The sequence below is a fragment of the Paralichthys olivaceus genome, chromosome 18 (genome assembly GCF_024713975.1).
Source record: "Paralichthys olivaceus isolate ysfri-2021 chromosome 18, ASM2471397v2, whole genome shotgun sequence".
NCBI classification, from domain to species: Eukaryota; Metazoa; Chordata; class Actinopteri; order Pleuronectiformes; family Paralichthyidae; genus Paralichthys; species Paralichthys olivaceus.
Window position 1 is genome coordinate 16,914,404 of NC_091110.1, and position 19,732 is coordinate 16,934,135.

A 19,732-nucleotide genomic window follows, 5' to 3' on the forward strand; every position below is an offset into this window, starting at 1 on the left:
AGATTTAATCAGGTTTCATACATGACGTTTTCCAGAGGTCCGAAGTTGATTTTTCAAAAATACAAGCTCTGTAATTCAGCTCGATATGAAGCAGTGTGGCAACACAAACAACATCCTGCATTTACTTTGAAATAATAAAACAATCTACATGATCTGGCTGTGATTTTGACCCAAGGTTTGATCCAGTTGCTGATGACTGTTGCAGTTTATCCGAGGACGTAGAAGAAGACATGTTGGACTCACACAGCCCCCACTGATCGTTGCATAGCACTGGTTGCTTATTTTCTATTGAAATCAATGGTATAGTTTGTCCAAATGGCACCAAATCTGACTTTGCACTTCCCTGCACTAACGATACACATGCTAAGTGCATGTGTGGAGCTCTGCTGTCTAGTTCACTGTATTGTCAGGCCTGCAGATTGCTCGGAATAATTTAGAGTTTAGATCGAGGCTGCAGCTGTTGCAATGAGATTTAATGTTACATGAGCAGAAAGAGAATTTAAAGACAATATCTGGAACAACAGGAAGATAAAATGTCAGCATATTTTATGATGTGCTCTAAATCAGAGGAAGTTTTTTAAAGTCAAGCTTTTGATTTGACTCTGAAAATAGATTTATGTTTTTTGTTTCAGTTTTTTCTCAAACATTACAAACTTTATTTTTTAATTTGACAAAGAAAATGAACCTGGTGAAAAAATAAGACTAATTTGCGCGTGCGCTCTGAACATGTGGGTCACGCGAAACCGCATTACACTCGCTCCATCCTTCCACCAATGAGGAGACTGGAAAAACAACATTAGCTTTGCGATAGAGCCGAAACCCCGATCGGACCCGGCGTTATTCAAACTTCTGAGTCGTTACGTGTGATTTGTGAAACTTATTTCTCATATTTTTTGCGGTAAATCCGCCGCCAAAGTTGCGGCTGCGACTCGCGGCGGCGATAACTTGTGGGATTAGTTCGTATGCAGCCCGACAGCGGAGGGTGACAGCGGTGGGATGGGCTGTGAGGTGTTCAAGATGGCGGCGCCCTGTGGAGTGCAGCTCCTCTAACAGGTAAACAGCTCCGATTATTCACAGCTAACGTGCTTTTCTCACAGCGAATCTCACCCCGCGGGACCCGTGGGGTCCACCGGGGGCTGTTGGGCCTCCGTCCCCGCCGTGTGACCGCGGCTGACAGGCGGGATGAACCCCGGACCGAGCGCGGGGTCGCTGCTGCCAGCTAACGTTAGCTCTCGGCGGTGGGACTGGCTTGTTTTCCGAGTGATGGGTTTTAGTGGATGTCGCTGCTCTCGAACGCCTCGTCGGGGGTTTGTACTGCGTGTTCGGTTCGCCGTGGGTCGGGTTCGCGTGGCACAGGCCGCCCGTGTGGTTTTAAGAACGGGGGGTGAAGTAAAACCCAACCCTGCCCATTGTTCTCTGCGAGTTGTTTACGACAGGCAGCAGCAGCAGCAGCAGCAGCCAGTGGTCAGTCCGCACACAGCAGCAGCTTCTCCTGCAGCTGCCTTCACCCTGCACCTCAATCCACTGTGCCACTGTGCCACCAGGGCCTCTGTGCTTACACGACTTACACTCTGCTTCATTCCAACATTAAGATCCTCGTGCATCTCTCTGCTTTAAAACAAATATCCTGCAGCCTGACTTTGTTTTTTTCTAACTGTCATCACTCATTCGTATCCTGTTAGACATTATGGAGACATGACCCAGTCACGTTCACATCCTCAGCCCCTCTGTGATATTAACTTTTTAACTTGTATGTATTTTAAAAGGGACGGTGTACATTCATTGACATGAGCTCATACACTCATTTTCATCTTGATGTTAAAAGGAGAGCAGACAATTGAAAGTAGTGATTCATTCTATGGGTTATTGTTCCAGGTTATGTGGTGATTGTGAAAAGGTACTTTTTCTAAATGTTATTCAACACCCCCCCCCCCCCCCCCCCCCCCCCTCGGTTCAGTTAGATGAACTCATTGAGTGGAGGGGGAGCCAAGCCATGAAATATTGCACAGCTCTCACTGTTGCTGTGTTCAGTCTTTCAAAATGCAAACCTGCCTGATCAGACAACAAAGTCTCTGGAATCATTTGATTATATGGTCGTAGTTTATCTACTCAGCTCTGTTTAGCACTATGCACAATATATACTGCATGGAACACTTTAAACTTTTAATACAAATGTCCTCCTGCCTCGACTACTGCAATTCATCCAGCAGTTGTCCACAGTCGGTGAAGAACGCGGCTTCAAGACTTGTTGCAAACTCTCAATGTAGAAAATACCATCTCTCCAGTCTGATCCAAACTACAGTGGCTTCCCATCTGCAACAGAATTCACTTTAAGATTCTATTAATCACTTATTAAATCACTACATAGTCTTTCTCATCTTTATGTTTCATACATTTTAACCTCTCATTACTAATAATTTCAGATCAGCGGAAATCAGTTTAATAAAAGAATAAAAACTAATCTGTATAGACTGACTGTAGTTTCATAATTTACTTTAATCAGTTTTGTTTTATTGAACAGATACAAATGAATGACAATTATTAGAAAAACAGTGTAAACACCTTTAACGCCTCAACGCAGGCTGCCTTACAAGAATTTTGACAAAATCGAACGCAGTTAAAAATAAGCTGGCGGTCTCCTGATCTAAATTAAGGGTCCTGAGGTGGTAACACTGCTGGATCCTGTCTGTCGGGGTGAGCGGAGGACTCAGTGGTTTTCAGGGAACATGACCGGTTTCCGATTAATACAGTTTTCCACAAATGTCACGCAGCTCAGATTTTTCACGCTGCTTGTTTTGTTTTCAAACTGTTAATTTCTTTTTCAAGTTTTTGTTTTTATTCTGATATGTGATCCACAATTTTTGTCACATTTCAGAAACACTGAATATTGCCCCCTGATAAGATAAATATAAACTTGACTTGATTTTTAACTTGGCAGCTATTTTGATAGATATGCAGTTCCCTGCATATTGCCCTATACTAAAATTCTCCACCTTAACGGATACAGCTTCTAATTTGCAGATTGATTTGAAAACATTGAATGGATCGATTTTGCGTGTCTCACTTTATAATAATAGATTTAACACCTCTGGGTTTTGGATTGTTGGGCAGAGGAAACAAGACAAACAAGTCACCTTAGAATGCATGAAATCATGAACGGATGCTTTTCACTGTTTTGGTTTAAAAGACCAAGAGTTTAATACTTTATAACAAATACGTCTGTGAAGGCCTAGCCACGCCAAATTCTCCAAACTCATATCAGATCGCTAACTATGTCTAATTTTCTCATCAAGAAAATGTCCTATCAAACAATGTTAAAGTAAGTGATATGAGCCTTGATCCCCACCAAAACTGAATTGGTTCTTCCTGACCCATAACACATCTTGAATCAAACCTGAAGTTACCTCGCTGACCACTGAACAGGTCAGTTAAGTTGATGCTACACATTTTTTTTAAATTGACTGACGTGGTTGTTTGTTTCTCTTATACTGCTTCAGAATATTTGCGCAGGGGAAAAGGAGCCTGTCTGTAAAAAAAGCTTGCACTGAGCCAGATGTTATTTCTACTGTGCACATGGGAGCGTTCGAGCCTCATAAAGGTTCTTTGTGTCGTCCTGAGCGTGTCCCAAACTGCCTGAGACCACACTGAGGGGGGCTCCTGTTTGTGCCACTGACCTGTCCCTGCAAGAAAGAAGCGGGTGGGGAAAAAAAAAAAAACCCACCTACATTTCAATCCACTGCCCACACCCCCGCCTCCCAGCAGCCGCATGACTGAGCAGTTAATTGATAACAGGGAGACAATCGCGATGTGACTTCTGAGATTCAACAAACAGGGACGTGGTATTCTGGCTGTTATCATCTTGTTTTGATTTGTTGTGAGTGAGAGAAGCTCGAGGGCAGTGTCTCCATCCGACATATGACTTCAGTGGAAATTAGATCAAATATGCTGGATATCGTTTAATTCCTTCATGTCTCGTTTTCTAAATGAGCTCCTGTTATATTGAGGGGGGGTTGGGGGGCGGGGCATGTGACTGTGTTGAAAGATTTGTTATTCTGCGCTAATGAAGTGCTAATCATCCTTTAGTGTGTTGAGTGTGTGGCCAAGGTGTTGAAATGAAGACTGATGCGATCTCCCCTGTTGGGCTCAAACACCCTGAGGATAATGACCTGCCTATCAAGATTATCTGTGCCTGTTTTTCAGATGGTGATTTGCATGACTCTGCTTTAATTCAAACTAATGACTCAGCGTTGCGCCTAAATATATTACACACAATATAAATAGACTATTAACCTGAAATGGTAAACATGTTTTTATGCATATTCTTGGCTGTGGTTGTGATTTTAGGCCATTGATGGTAAACAGGAAGGATTGATTGGGGGTCAGATGAGGTTCAGGTCATACACTGATCACATTTGGGAAGTTTTCCTTTGGATTTGCACGGTTGAGATTCTGCTGAAGAAATGTGTCCAGGAAAGTCTCTGGAGTGTTCAGGTGAAGGTTGGCGTCAGGGTAGTGCAGCAGGATGGAGGACTTAATTTATGACCTCCGCTGCGGAGATTGCATGTTTTTGTTCACTGCACATTAACACCAGCGTCTGCTCTTATCACCAATACCTCTTGAATCTCAATTTCTTTCCAAGTGGACATCTTTGTCTGCGTCTTCTATGTACGGCTCCACCTTTTCATCCTGATACACACTTTTTTATCTAGTGTGTCCAAACTAACAATCACAGCATATGTTTCGCTGGTATTAGTGATGTTTACATTATGTATCTCTCATTTACACAGGCTGCAAAGTGTAAAGTTATTGTTTATAATACACATGTATATGTACATATGGCTCATATATGGGATTTGTTTACCCATGAAGAGCAAAATATGTTTTGTGAATCAAATCGAATCGAATCGTACTTTGTGTGTGAAGTTTCAAGTAAGTCGGACTCTGTGTAATCATCTCATTGATTTCAGACATTTATGGGGTCAGTGTCAATGAGTGTGTGCAATTCCACCTTCGAATGTGTTCTGGGTGATCAGATCTCAATGCATCATGGGTGAGCTCACACTCGTAGTGTGAGCTGTCCAGCGGTAATCGTATCGCCAGAGACAGATGTTAATACCTGGTCTGAAGAGGACCTTTGTCACTTAATGAAAGCAGCTCAAGGGCTCTTATGTGGTTCCTTATCAGCCACAACGTCAGGGTCTGTTTAATTAAGTTGGTCAAATGACACAAGAGTTGTAAGAATATTGGACACCAAAGATGGAATCACACAACTAATGTAATGGAAATAATCAATGAAAAATGTTTGTCATGATGCAGCGGTGCCTGGAGACCGTATCGGAGGGTGGGCCCAGGAGTCCTCCAGGCAGGCAGGGACTGACACCTTGACAGAGAGACACTGCCTCCACCTCCTGCACTGCCACCGCCACCATGGCCAGGGAGCAGCCCAATGTGGGGGACCTCCTCCCACTCCTGGAGACCTCCGACCTCCACCAGCTAGAAGAGATCAGAGGCCTTATCAATGAGCAGCTGAGCACCGGTAGGACCATTTGGATTGATTTGTGTCAGCTTGTTTTGTCAATGTGGTGAGGTTAAATAAATGAATCATTTATTTCTCCTGCTTTTCGTAAAGAGCGAGGGTCCATGCTGCTGAACGGCCTGGTGGAATACTTTTTGGAAACAAATTCTACCCAGGCCATGCATATCCTCTCCTCAGTCAGAGAGCCACATGATAAGGTGAGAGACATCACAACATAATCTTGCTCACAGGATTTAAAGTTTAAAATGAAATCAATTAATTCCAATGAAATCGCTGCTGCGAGGACATTTACTCAGATCTAACCCTGCCGCACCTCCTCCCCCGACTTCCTCACAGCACCTTCTGGACAAGATGAATGAGTGCATGACCAAGCAGGCCTGCCGACTGCCCACCCTCACCCTGCTCGGCCATGTAATCCGCAAGCAGCCGTCCTGGATCCACAAGATAGCTCGATACCCCCTGCTGCTCTCGCTGCTCAAATGCCTCAAGGTAACGGCCCAGTTATACCCAATTAAATCTCTTTGTTAGGCATTGAGAGGTTTTAGGATGAAATTAGACTCATTTATTCAACAAATCTTCTTTTCATTGTGTGTTTTTTATCATTTTGGAGGCACATGAATTTGTCACTCGAGTTCCCACAAATTCTCTTTCGCAGACGGACACGGACGTAGTTGTGCTGATAACTGGAGTGCTGGTGTTGATCACTCTGCTACCCATGATCCCTCAAGCGGGGAAACAACACCTGTGGGAGTATTTTGACATCTTCGGCCGCCTGGCATCCTGGAACCTTAAGAACCCTGGTAGGAGCCTCTATCTTTCTAACCTAATGCTAAAAAAGTAGAATAGAAAAAAGTGCTGCCCATAGATGCACTGTATGAAAGCGGTATATAAAATCCAGATTACTTTTACACTTTGAGCCTTTTGCTTGAAAGTAACTTGCAGTATGAGTTGAATTTGTTACGCTGGAGTTCACATTTGTGGATTTTTACACATTCAGGGCATATTTCGGAGGTTTATCTAATCCATCTGCACGCCAGCGTCTATTCCCTCTTCCACCGCCTCTACGGCATGTACCCGTGCAACTTTGTGTCCTACCTGCGATCCCACTACAGCATGAAGGAGAACATGGAAACATTTGAGGAGGTAGTAAAGGTGAGAACTTTACCCCTGCTGCTCTGCTGTGCTGCTCTTCTTGGGCAAATGATCTCTAATATTAATTTTGTGTCCAATCTTCCACTCAGCCGATGCTTGAACACGTTCGTATACATCCTGAACTGGTGACTGGAACAAAGGACCATGAGCTTGATCCCACAAGGCAAGTTGCACGCTGCTGTACCAAACTCAGTTACATCTTCTCTACTGCATGACTTTGACATATGGTGCTGTGTTTCTCTGTAGGTGGAAAAAGTATGAAATCCACGATATCGTCATCGAATGTGCCAAAGTGTCTCTAGACCCCAAGGAGGCCTCCTGTGAGGAGGGTTACGCCACCATGCCTGAGAGCTTTTACCCCCAAATCCACATGCGACCACAAGACTGCGCTTCCAGCCCCTACACAGACCTCCACAGCAGCTATGGTCAGAAAACATGTTATATAGATATTTAGCTATTTATAAGCTGGTGCGCACATTTTATCTGCTGTTAATAATTATTTTTTTTACACAAATGCATGATTATCAATATACATACTTTCTTTTTTTGTTGTATAGCTCAAAACAATAAGAAATCCATTTTATTTCCCACATTAAACATTGTGTTTTCTGACTATTTTAAAACACAAACATTGAGCAGCTGTGTCCACAAGAGCACAGAAACCTGCAGCTTGCTGCCATTCGAAGATTGATCAGGCTATTTTATTTTTGACAACAGGAAGCTCTTCTTCGACCCCATTCTCAACTCCACGGCAGCCGCTACCCCCGCCCCTGTCCTTGCCCCCCTTACCAGGGACACAGCCCTCCTACCGCAGTCCACAGACCTCCAGACGCCAGGTAAGATCATCCATAATCCGGTCAAAAGCTGTCAAAATCTTGGTTTAATACACAAGGCCGGTAAGTAACTGATGATCAGAGGTAATACCAGAGCACCATGCCGTTAAGCTTCTGTTTGCTGCTTGCTGTCGTACACAGGGTCATGTTTACGCTTCATGTATCATCTGTCAGATGTGGTGAGATAATTGCTCTCCTCCAGAATCCCCCACAAAGCCCTCAATTAGAGCAACCACTAACCGCCATGTTTTGCAAGGCGTGGAGAGAAAGTGGGCCGACAGACAGTTTTTGACTCATCAGAGTCGGCGAGCTGGCAGACCAGTGGGTCAAGCTTCAGGAATTACAACAAATCCTCACCCTGATTCCCCTCTGTAGACGCCCCTGAGGGCTGGTTGCGTTGCAGATACTGTCTCCTGCTTTCTATTATTGGCCCAGTCACAAGAGGCAGGGGTCTGGGTTTGTTTATCGGTGGGACCTCGATACTGTGGCTCCATCCCCTGATTGCAACTGAGCAGACTCTGGCTGGCAAAGTGTTCATATCTGTTTTTAATTGCATGTTTTTGTCAGATTTGTGATAACTGGGTGTTTGTGGTCTTTTTCTTTGCAGAACTCAACCTGTGAACTCAACTCTTCCTGCGGGGGGAAGGATCCTCTGTGGAGCCCCTCCTCGTTGTGTGGCATGGCCACTCCCCCTTCCTCCAGGGGCATGTCGCCCAACTTGGAGCTCTCCCACAGTGCCTCACACCTTCCCAGCCGCTTCCACTGCACATCAGGTACAGGTTACATCATGACAAGATATTTCAACTCTGCACCAGTGGGTTTTTTTTGTGTTGCACTTGAGTGACGCTGTGGAATTTTCATTTTTGGTTGTTTTGGTCTGAGCAGGAGGGAAAGGAACGCCTGCCTCAAGCACTCCAGCCCCCTCTTCTCCACCACCCACCCTATCAGATGACTTTCCCATAATCTCATTACCAGCCAACACAGTCCAGTCCAGTCCCCCAAGAAAGGTATGTTCTCTCCTCCATTTTAAAAACATTTCCTTGGATCTCTCCTAGTTTTCAAACTGTCCCCTCAGTGAGTTTGAAATGTGCAGGAATCCATTACTAAAAGACGAATGTCCTGAAGGACTTCATGAACTGTTGATTTTGAATTTTAATCAAGTTATGATAAGCCAGTTGAATCCTTTCCCTACTGTGTCAATTAGAGACATCCAAACAAATGTGAAAAACACGCTGTCATTTCAAATGATCTCGTTAGTCATTTTGAAAACTCATTTCCTTGACAGTGGGAGGCAAAGTCTTTGATTTATGCTCAGAAGTTAACCAATAGGATAAAAGATAACGTAATTAAAGTTGTTTGTAATTATGATTATTAGTTGTAAACTAAAAACCTGTATCTGTCAGGAACTTGTGTTGAAGTGGTTTGCACAAAAGCAGTGAGGCGCTTTCAGAGTTATCTGGTACTGACCTGCAGGTTATTCAATTAACCTAAACCACAGTAAATACAAGAAATTCTTCATTTCATTATAAAACTGTCAATGCCGGGACTTTTCAGGATCGGCGACAAGGAGACAGTAAACCCACGCTGATGCGTCAGGAGCCAGTGAAAGACACGGAGAAGAGTTCAGAAATAACAGCAAATAGAGGTGAGTCATGATGAGTCTAATTACTGCAGTTTATTACATTAAATTTAACAGTAGAGGACTTTTTACAGGCCCGAGCTCATGCAATATAATTTAGACTTGGCTGCACTGAGATCTCCGGTTGGAAGACCTCTCTTTGTGAATCCAAATGAAGAATTATTGGATCACAAGTTTTATTGAGGTGGAAATCACCGTCCCAAAAATAGCCAAAACAGATTTGTATTGTTAGTTTTGGTATTTTTTGCTATTTCATGTGAACTTTTTCTGATGCAGATGTTTCCTCTTTAGATGCAGGAGCTGCTGAGAATGTCTCCATGACTTTGACAGAGCTGTCGGTCTTCATGAAGAAACAGGAGCTGGAGCTTCAGCTGAGAACAGAGAAGGAGAGGGAAGAGGGTGAGCGTTGGTTTGAGTCTATGTATGTATGTATGTCAGAATGACCCAGTTTGTGTGTGTGTGTGTGTAATAACACACACGCATATATAAAGAAAATGAATAATGTTGATAACTGAAAACAACACTAATGGAGCAGAAGTGAAAAGAGTAAAAGTAAAAAAGTGCCCCTGGGATCCCTACTAATAAATTTGAGAGCTGACACCATACATCACAACATAAAATAAATATAGACCTCCATATATCTATGGGAACCATTAAATGAACATCTCATAATTAAGAATATACACAAACCAGAGTTATATCTAAATATCCTGGATACACACAGATCTCTGTTTAGATCCCTGTGTGTTTCACCAGCTCCACACAGGCTTTGGTTTAAATTCCGCCTGTGCCAAAAATAAATACACCTTTTGACACCGGTTGTGAGTGTTGGAATAATAAATGGAAGATGCACAGGTTCATGAAAAGTGTTGTTTCTGCTGTAGCTGCCATCACAGAGGAGCTGCTGAAGATCACCGAAGATACACAGGAGCTGCCGGGCCTGAGGGGCTTCGACTCCCCTTTCTATCACACCACTGAGACTCTGACTGGCTGTCAGGCACAAGACAAGACCCACTCCAGCGCCCAGCCTGAAGGCCCCATCCGGGACCCCCACCGTGTTGTATCAACGCCAGACAAAGCGGAGAACACAGCGAGCACCAGCGGCGTTGGCAGTGAAAGAGGAGGTGGAGGAGCAGGAGGAGACAGCAGGAGTTCAGCCCTCGGCCTCGAGCAGTCCTGGTCCTTCCAGTCCGGTTTCACCCCGATCGATCACCACCTGCACCGGAGTCCCTCCGCCCCAGACGACGAGGTGAGCAAGTTGGGGATGTTCTCCCCAAGCCCGTGCAGCAAGACGCCAGCCCCTGTGCCCTACGAGTCGTTTTTCGACCTGGCTCTGCCCAGGGCGGCTTCGCTCTTCGTGGGCCAGAAGACATCAGAGGCGGTGCACAAGGCGGCGATGGAGAAGCTGCTACAGCAAGAGGAGGGATTGGAGGACGGGGAGGAGGAAGGGGTAGTGACTGCTTCACCACTGGAGGTGCTGGATCGCCTTGTTCAGCAGGGGAGCGACGTCCATGATAAAGTTCTTAAGAGGTGAGGGGCTTGTAAAATCTGTTTGGATTAGGCGGTTTGCTTAATCTGTGTAAAATGTGATTGAAGCTTTCTTTGTAAACAAAAGTGACCCTCAGTAATTGAGCCACAGAAAGTAAAGACCTGCTGCTGGACTCTACAGAACCCTGAAGCTGCACCACCGCTGCTGCAGTTGTAGCTGTTCTCTTGAGCAACAATGATATCTACGCTGCTGCTAAAGAACGCCGGCCGCCTGTTTATTCAAAGTTTATTATATTGAATCTATCATGTGTCCACATCTCATCAAATTCGACAGTGCTCTCCAACTGCACATCATAAATGCTATTGCCCAGTGTCTGTTTTATGGAGAGGATCGTGAGATACCTTCTCTGCAGTTCTGTGAAGCTCATGTTGATCACCGAAGAAACCCAGGAGTGTGTTTTGATGAGTGCTTCACTCTGCAGAGGCTGCTTGGGTTGTTTCCAGCCTGTTTCAGTGGCCCAAAGGAAACACCCAGTCGAGAACAAGCATGACATTGTTCAGGAGTTGCCACCCCCTTCTTTCGACACACACACACACACACACACACACACACACACACAACACACAGTGAGCCAGTCCTCCAAACCCAATAACACAACAGTAGAGACAGTGTCAGCAAAGTCAGCGCTGGGCTCAGAACAATCAATTCAGTCGCTCATCACAGTCACATTTTAACAGCTTCACCAGAGACAAACACGACTGATGGAGCGAATGATGTCACCTGAAACACAAACCAACAAGTCACCTTTTTTACCAACTGGACATTTGCAGTGTTTAATGTGACGATTACTATATTTGCACCCTCTTGGTATAGATACAGAATGTGAAAGGAGTTTGATATGTCATGTTAGAAAACAGTCTTTATAGCTGGAAGGTGGATTTTGTTGCTGATGGACGAGAATCAGACTAACTGTTTCCGCCTGCCTCCAGTCTGTATTTCAAGCTAAGTGGCAGCTGGCTGCTGCTTCGTCTTAAACAGTCGGACAAAGTATCGTCTATCTTCTCATATTACTTTCATTATAAAAGCTAATTCGCTTATTTCCTAAAATGTCAAACGTACAATAATGTATTCTGTGAAATTTAACTTATAATTCATTGAGACAAGAGAGTTTGAAACCACAGTATCTTGGTTTGAGAACTCCGTGATACATTTATAAGAGACAAGCATTCAAATATTAGAATACTCATTTATTATATTAAGTTTTTTTTGTGAATATTTAAGTTCTGCAAAGTTAAAAAAGGAGATTCTGCCCCCACAAAAACTGCAAACGCTCTCGAAGCTTCTTGAACACCTCGACATCACAGAACCTCACATTTGCATAATGAGCGCCTGCGGTGTTGTGTTGAACACTGTGTTAATGATACACAAGCACTGCAGCCTCGGCACCTGAGAAACTCCATTACCTCAATTGATGCGAACCCCGAGCAGCAGCTGCAGAATCCATCGTGTGCACTGCCTTTTTAACATTGGGTTGTCACTGCTTAAAGATGCATTCCTGTTGTCATATGTTTCCCATATTTTTTAATATGTGTTACTCCGTTCTGTCTTTTACACATGTGACTAATAACGGAACTGTCCGTGGATTCGCTGTGCTTCTCTCTTGCAGCAGTGGTTTGATAGAATCACTTGAGAGCAGCTTAGGAAAGAAAAACCCCAGAGAAATAGTTTTTATAACAGTTTTTCTTTCTCTCCCTTCACAGATTACCTTTGCCAAGTAAGTCAGCTGACTGGACGCACTTTGGAGGTAAAGCACTAACACAGCAACACTGTTGCACACTGATAAAAGAGGCTATTATAGAGACTGCAGATGGAGCATTATTTAGGCATGACTAGGTATTCATCACGAGCTCTTGAGACATAAACAGCAAGTGAAAATGCTGCCAAGCCGGACAGGGAATTTGTTTAAGCCGAGGTTATTCAGAACACACAGAGTTCCCACAGTCGTGCAGATCAAGTCAGAAACTCAAATGTTTGGCTGTTTGGAGATTTGTTGTTCACTCGGTCTCCCAGAGCAGGAATCAGATTTTCTCCAGCTGCGGTTCACGACGAAAGAAACACTGTGATTTTTGCTTAAGTCTTTGCCAACTTGTAATAACAACTCTGGAATTTAATCATCTCCCCTGGTTTTTTTTTTTTTTTTTTTTACTACACCTAAAACCATGCTCCTGTCTTTTCTTATGACTGACTAATAAGATTCTCCAGAGAAAATACATTTTCTCTGCTCTCTTGCCATTTATACATCGAAACAAGTGACGCTGTTTATCTAAATGTGTTACGTTACTTGATTGAACGTTGCTGCATTTTACACATTTGGAATATAATGTGATGAACTCGGCACAAAACACCTTCAAAGACACAGTTTTCATCACTTACACAACTCCAATCAAGAAGCTGATAAAATCTTGTCAGGTGGACGTGGATCAATAATATTGATTCAAGATATCATGTAGTGCAGCTGTATCATAGCAAATGGACAGTTAGTTAGATAGCTCTAAAATATAATAGATGTTAAGAGAACAAGAACATCAGCCTGTTTGAGGTACACATTACATATTTCAAACATTTTGGAATGTTTTGAAACATTTGTCGACCTCACCGTCTTTGGATTGCTTCATATTTTTGTGTGTGAATGATCAGCAAATCTCTTTTAAAGTTCAGGAACAATAACCAATAACAGATCTATGATTATATATCACATGTTTATGTACAGTAATTTCTTCACTTATATTGACATGATTATCTGTGCTATTTTTGGCGTCCGACACTTGAATGATAATTGATCCCATTCCTAGCAGTGTGTATGTGTGTGTGACCGTGTTAATTAGGTTATTATTATCACGGCCTCCCCAGGCTCTGCTCCGCTGGACGAGCTTCACACGCTGCGCAGCCAGCTGCTCCTGCTGCACAACCAGCTGCTGTACGAGCGCTACAAGAGGGAGCAGCACGCCGTCCGCAACCGACGCCTCCTCCGACGCATCATCAACGCCACTGCACTGGAGGAGCAGAACAATGCTATGGTGAGTTTGCATCAACTCATTATCACAGATTTGCCCCTTTAAGCACCTTTAAATGTAAGTACTTAGAATTAGACAAGAGGTGTGTTGTAGTTTTTGTTTATTTAGATGCAGCACCACAGAACAATTACACGACAATGTTTACAGGTTTTGTTCTTCAGTAGCTTCTTTGCATTTAGATCAGCGAGAGGAGAAAGCCTCTAAATTCTTCAGAGGTTTCTACTGATCACTGAGGCATTTGTCCCATTTCATGACTCCAGCTGTCAAACCTCTGCTGCTGTCAGGTCTCATCTGCAACTTGTCGCCGAGGAAATTGAACTGAAGCTGTTTTGTTAGCGCCAATTCAGACAGATTGTGTTTTCAACAAGTGATGGTAACAAAGAAGCCACGACGGCTGTTTTGTCTCCAGGAATGAAACATAAACAAGAGGGAGGAACGCTGGCACATTCATGCAGCAATCAACTGAAAGACTCATTAATTTTCTGCAGAAATGTTGCACGCTAATTTAGTATTGTGGAGAAAAATGCTTGTTTTTACTCTTTGTGTGTTTTTGTACTGAACTGTGTGTGTGTGTGTTTGTGTGTCCAGAAGGACCAGCTGAACCTGCAGAGTGTGGACATCTTGTCTCTGAGGGAGAGTCTGCAGGTGGAACAGCAACGGTACAGGCAGCTGTGGGATGACAGGGAGACAGTGGTGACCAGGCTCCACTGTCAAATCAGGCAGCTGCAGCAGGGCCGAGATGACTACTACACCAAGAATCAGGAGCTCCAGGTACGCACAACATGATTTCACTGATGTGGACGTCACAAATGATAGCAAACATATTCAGTACAAATACGTCTTAAACCTGAAACTGTCTCTTGTCTCCAGAGCAAGTTGCAGGAGTGTCAGAAGAGGATGGATGAACTGGAGGCGGAGCTTCAGAGGGCCAACAACAAAGTGTGCCACACCGGTCACCTCCTCAACCAGACGACCATCAAGGTAAAGACGCAGCTGAGCCAGAGGCAGATTTAACGGAATTGTAGATAATATTGTTTCATAAGTCAGTTAAAACATATTATTCTTTGTGCTTTACCCGAAAACATAAAGGCAATCGAAAGTGGTTTACTGAAGACGGAAGATGAACATTAAAAAATGAAATGATGGATTTAAACATTTAAAATAGGATTAGAAATGACTAAGATAAGATGCCCAACATAAAATTAAGGAGAAAAAAGCGCAGTTATAAATTGAAGGCAAAAAAAAAAAGATCTTAATTTAAAATTTGAACTTCAAGACAGTTTTCTTTTCCCTCACCTCTGTTTTGGAAATGGAAGAACTGGGAAGGACAGAACGAGCAGTGGCGAGACAGTTGGGTCAGACTTGCAAGGGGTTACAATGACACACGACCCCCCACCAACCTTGTCACCTCTCTGTAGTCTGTCCCGGGGCTCAGTTGCCTTGGAAATGTTGTCTCTCGCCCTCTATTTTTAGGTCAGTGACGTTGGGGCTCTGGGTGTTATTCTGCCTCCTGGGGTTTTTTGAGCTGTTTCCCTCCTCTGACCCAGACTGAACTGAAATCCTGACAAACAAGGAGCCGTTGATTCAGGAAACGGGCATTTCAAATCAGACACTATCCACACAGTCGCGTAAAGATCCTAATTCATGGAATGCGGACAACATGAATACAAATTGTGGGATATTTTTTGCCGTCAGGGCAGATGAGATTGTTTTTTTTAAGATAATTGTCACAGAGCAGCTGTAACATTTCTCTTCTAAATCGACCACATAGTGAATTCTGTGATAACTCGAATTAGCTTCTTACGGTCACGTTGAAGCATTTGCACAACTCTTTTTTTTTTTCTTGTTGAATCTCTGATGAATTCATAGATGATTATCTGGGACTAATTCTTCTTGTGAAGTATAAGCCAGATATTTGTGGACAGGTTTTTGTAGCATAATCGCTGTTTTGCCCTCCGTCGTCATTGTTTGTCTCGTGTGTCCTTCAGCTGAGCAACAGTGAGAGCACCCAGCAGCAGATGAGCTTCCTGAACAAGCAGCTGCTGCTCCTCGGGGAGGCACATAAGCTGTCCATGCAGGAGTTACACCACAGCGGCGGCGATAATACAAAGGTACAGTGCAAGTGTGTGTGAGTCAGATTCAGTGAAATGAAAAAAGGGGACACTAATTGGGTTTGTTGGACGTCAAGTCAAAACGACTGAAGCGGTTTTACCTCAGGCAGGAAGCTAGCTTTATCTGAGCTATGAGGATACACTCACATACTCAGAGGTTTGTGTTCATTTCTCATGAATAAAAAGATCAGTTATTGTCGGTGAATTGTGTGTTTTGGCAGGTTCAGGAGTTTTAAAATTGGAGACTCAGTTGATGCTGCTTTTTCTTTTAATTTAATCACCCCTCTGTATTTTTGAATGTATCGTATCTCTGATACAGTGGAGTTTGGCGTAGACTGTAGAAAACTATAAGTGAACATGATAAAGGTCCGAGATTTATTCACTATAGAGTCACAATAAAAGTCCCCATAAAGTTCCTCATTCATCTTTTATCATCTCGTATTTATCTTCTTCCCTCCTGCTCCTCATGCTGCTGTTGACGACGACGACCCGTCGCCCAGGAGGCCCAGATGCTGCAGGCATCTTACCGGAAAGAGGTGGAGATGCTGAGGCAGAGTTTGCTGGTTCAGGGTCAGAAGCTGGAGGCGGCGCAACAGAGAGTCGGTGAGCTTGAGACGCACCTCTCCAAGAAGGAACACCTCATCGCCGAGCAGAAGAAGTTCCTCGAGGATGTGAAATGTCAAGCAAAGTGAGTTTGGGTCCAGGAGGCATCTGTTGTCTAATTAGATCCAACATGACATAATTGTGTTTGTATTTAAAGAGGCAGATACAAACCTCCTGTGTAAACATGCTGGAAATCATCTGTCACCTTCTTCCCTCTGCTTCATTTTAACTGCTTCTGCTTCCCTCTCCTCCTCTCCTCCTCTCCTCCTCGACCCGGCCTCGTCTCTCTGTGTTCAGGGCGGAGCTGCAGGCCTCAGACAGCAGACATCAGGCTCAGAGGAGAATCACTCAGCTGCTGCAGACCGAACTCCTGCAGCTCTACAGCCGAGTGGAGATGGAAGCTCCAGCCAGTACTGCTGCCAGCTCGCCACCAGGGGGCAGAGCTGACCCACACACTCTTGTTGACACCAGGTCAGACTGAAACTAAGAATCCTTACAATCATTTATTATACAGATATATTTATTATATCTGCATCTTGCACTGTCATGTTTCTACAGCAGCAGATTCTAACATACATGCATCGACATCAACACGTTGTTTTTCGACGTCATGACTTGTGACTGTTCATCACACTACAGCTCTGAACATATTAACAGAACAATTATCTGTCTTAACACGTGGATATTTCCCGCTCCACAGTGTCCTGGTGCCAGATGGACCAACTAAAAGTCACACAAACGAGGAGGCGGCCAGTAAAACACTGCACGACTCCCCTCGGGGCAACGGCAGCACTTTATCGCCAGGGCAACCAAAGGCGAACAACTCTTCCAAGTCATCAGCCAACTCCATCAATGGCAGCCAGGACCTGGCCCCGCCCCTGCTGGTGGAGCCCTTGCTGTCCTGTCCTCACGTCAACACGCTTGCACCCCTGCCCCCCGCCGACGCGCCTCTCACTGTGGGCTCCTACCCCAGTGCCAAGAGCTTCCTGGGCATGAGGGCGCGCGAGCTGTTCCGCAACAAGAGCGAGAGCCAGTGCGACGAGGAGCAGCCGCCGCCTCCGCGCCTTGCAGGCCTTGCCCACGGTCTGAAGACTGAGCTGTGTGTGGAGCCACCCTGCCCAGATTATATTGCCCGTGTCAATCCCGCACCCTCCCCCATTCCAACTCCTCCGCCAATGCCAGCTCCTGCCACCCCGCTCACAGTGCCCACCGTGCCCACCAAGCAGCCCCCATCTGAGCCCAAGCAGCGGGCCTCCAGCCAGGAAAGCCCCCGCAGGAAGGCAGGGGCCGGCCCCGGTGTAGGGCGGGTTCAGGCAGGGTCAGGGCGCCCCCGGCAACAGCATCTAAAGATCATGGACTACAATGAAACACATCACGAGCACAGTTAAGAGACATAGAACTGAGCCGGGATGGAAAGCGGATGAGGACGGACTTAAGTTTGAAAATGGAGAAGAGCTACAAAATCAGCAAGAGTAACACGTCTGCTACTCTCCACAATTCAGTGTTATTTGATCCATTCCTCTGAGTGGACAGCAGGATTCCCCCACCGTTTCTTTTTCTTTTTATTTATACTGATTCATTCCCCTGAAGAATGTTTGCGGAGGAGACAGGAATACTGAGTTGCAATGTTACCAGTGAGGATGCTAAACTTATGAGTTTGATCATGAGACAAAGACGAACACGACGTGACACTAAGTCTGAGATTAACAGTCAACCAAATTACAAACTTTTCCATATTGGCTCTAGTTGTGTCGATATGTCCATATTTTGAGAAATCTGCGTCAGTGTTCTCCCTTCGCCCCGAAACGATGGAGGTGAAACACACTTAGTTTTCTCTCGACAGTGAAACATTTAATTTGTGGCACTCTGCAGCAGTTTGTCTCGAAACAGCGTGCGTCCTAGTTACTTTGGATAATCCTCCGACCTCAGAACAGCATCCACTGTGGAAACACGTAAAACTGAAGAAATAGTTCACGTTGAGTTCTGTGAATTATCCAGACTAACGGGGACTGTTTTCAGAAACACACTTTGCTGTCATCATTTTGGGGATTTTTTTTTGTCAATGCTGTGAGGATGACAAACATAGTTCCACTCGCCTTTTGTTGTTATATTTATCGGATGCGGAACCCTCAGAGACGGTTTCTAAAAAAATTTGACAAATAAAACCGAAATCATCTGCTGTCGTCAATAAAACTGTAAGATTTTCAAAGTACAAACTTCGACTCAGACATGAAACATTGTTAGGTTTTCCCCGGTCATCATGTTTGGCGTTCTTTGGATTGACGACGGACTGAAATATTTGTCTTGATTTGTGTTACAGCGGAGCGATGGAAGCAATCGGTGCGTGGAGGTGTGCGTGCGTGTGTGTGTGTGTGTGTGACTCGGGGAAACCTTGAACTGTGACGTCGTTGCTGCTGGACTGAAATTTCCATACAAAACCTTTTTTTTCCCCCAAACTCAGTCAAATGTGGTTTGTTTTGCGAGCGTGCGAGCGTGCGTGCGAGGTTGCAGGTACCGGCGTTGTGTTGATTCTCCTGTGTCGGTAAAGATGACGAAAGTGTACGAAAGGAAGGAACTGATGAAATTTTATGCTTCTTTTTATGAATTCCAAATTGTGTTGTACCTTTACTTTTTATTCTGCCACCCAAGAGGTGTGCTGACCACTACATATCCTAAATTTGAAACAGACCAGAGACGTCACACAAACCCAAGCTCCAAAAATAAATGTTTCCTTTGGTAAAGATGACGAGAAAACATTAAAACGGATTAACTATCAGACCTAAACTCGCTCTTTTCAAAGTCGTCTAAATCCTGTTGTCCACCGGGAGCTCCTGCTGTCATTTCCTTCTGCCTCGCTATCTAAAGCATGTTCAACAATCCACTTTAAACGCCAACCGTAGTAACAACAGCAAATCAAGACAGAAGGTACAATCAGCACAAACTGAAGAAGCCGGGACTCTGACCTGAGCCAGAGAACCTGGGACAAAACGGCAAAAAAGGAAGTTCTTAAAGCAGTGGCTTGTGTTTAACTGTGAACAATAAAGATCGTCTTCAATGTTTTGCACTACAACCCTTGAGTCTTGCTTTGTTTCTGCTGTTGAATGTCCCCCAACGTCATTATGAGCAATTAGCTTGGTTTGTTTTGGTGTGTGAACATTTTCCGATATTGTGTTGTTGGTTTATAGTCACATTGGTTGCGATGGAACAAACACATATATGAGCCCAAGAGCTAAAACAGTTATAGTTGATTCAGTTGTTTAACAAAAACCTCAAACTATTTTGTTTCCTTATTTTA

At 44.3% G+C, this 19,732-nt stretch overlaps 1 protein-coding gene across 2 annotated transcripts; it reads left to right on the forward strand.

The window, feature by feature from the left end:
- Positions 1-750: 750 nt before the first annotated feature.
- tsc1b (TSC complex subunit 1b) lies at positions 751-19,507 on the forward strand. Of its 2 annotated transcripts, none has more exons than XM_069513652.1 (22): positions 751-1,053; positions 5,317-5,536; positions 5,630-5,733; positions 5,873-6,025; positions 6,192-6,336; positions 6,534-6,688; positions 6,778-6,851; positions 6,935-7,113; positions 7,406-7,524; positions 8,129-8,294; positions 8,407-8,528; positions 9,076-9,166; positions 9,437-9,559; positions 10,045-10,690; positions 12,410-12,453; positions 13,560-13,726; positions 14,312-14,494; positions 14,594-14,704; positions 15,712-15,834; positions 16,335-16,522; positions 16,735-16,908; positions 17,138-19,507. In XM_069513652.1, exons 2-22 carry the CDS (start codon positions 5,428-5,430, stop codon positions 17,823-17,825), a joined length of 3,864 nt encoding a protein of 1,287 aa, XP_069369753.1. In that variant the 5' UTR covers positions 751-1,053; positions 5,317-5,427; the 3' UTR covers positions 17,826-19,507. The 2 variants fall into 2 exon arrangements, with proteins under 2 accessions (XP_069369753.1, XP_069369754.1); XM_069513653.1 differs by having other exon boundaries at positions 9,452-9,559.
- The last annotated feature ends 225 nt before the right edge of the window (positions 19,508-19,732 follow it).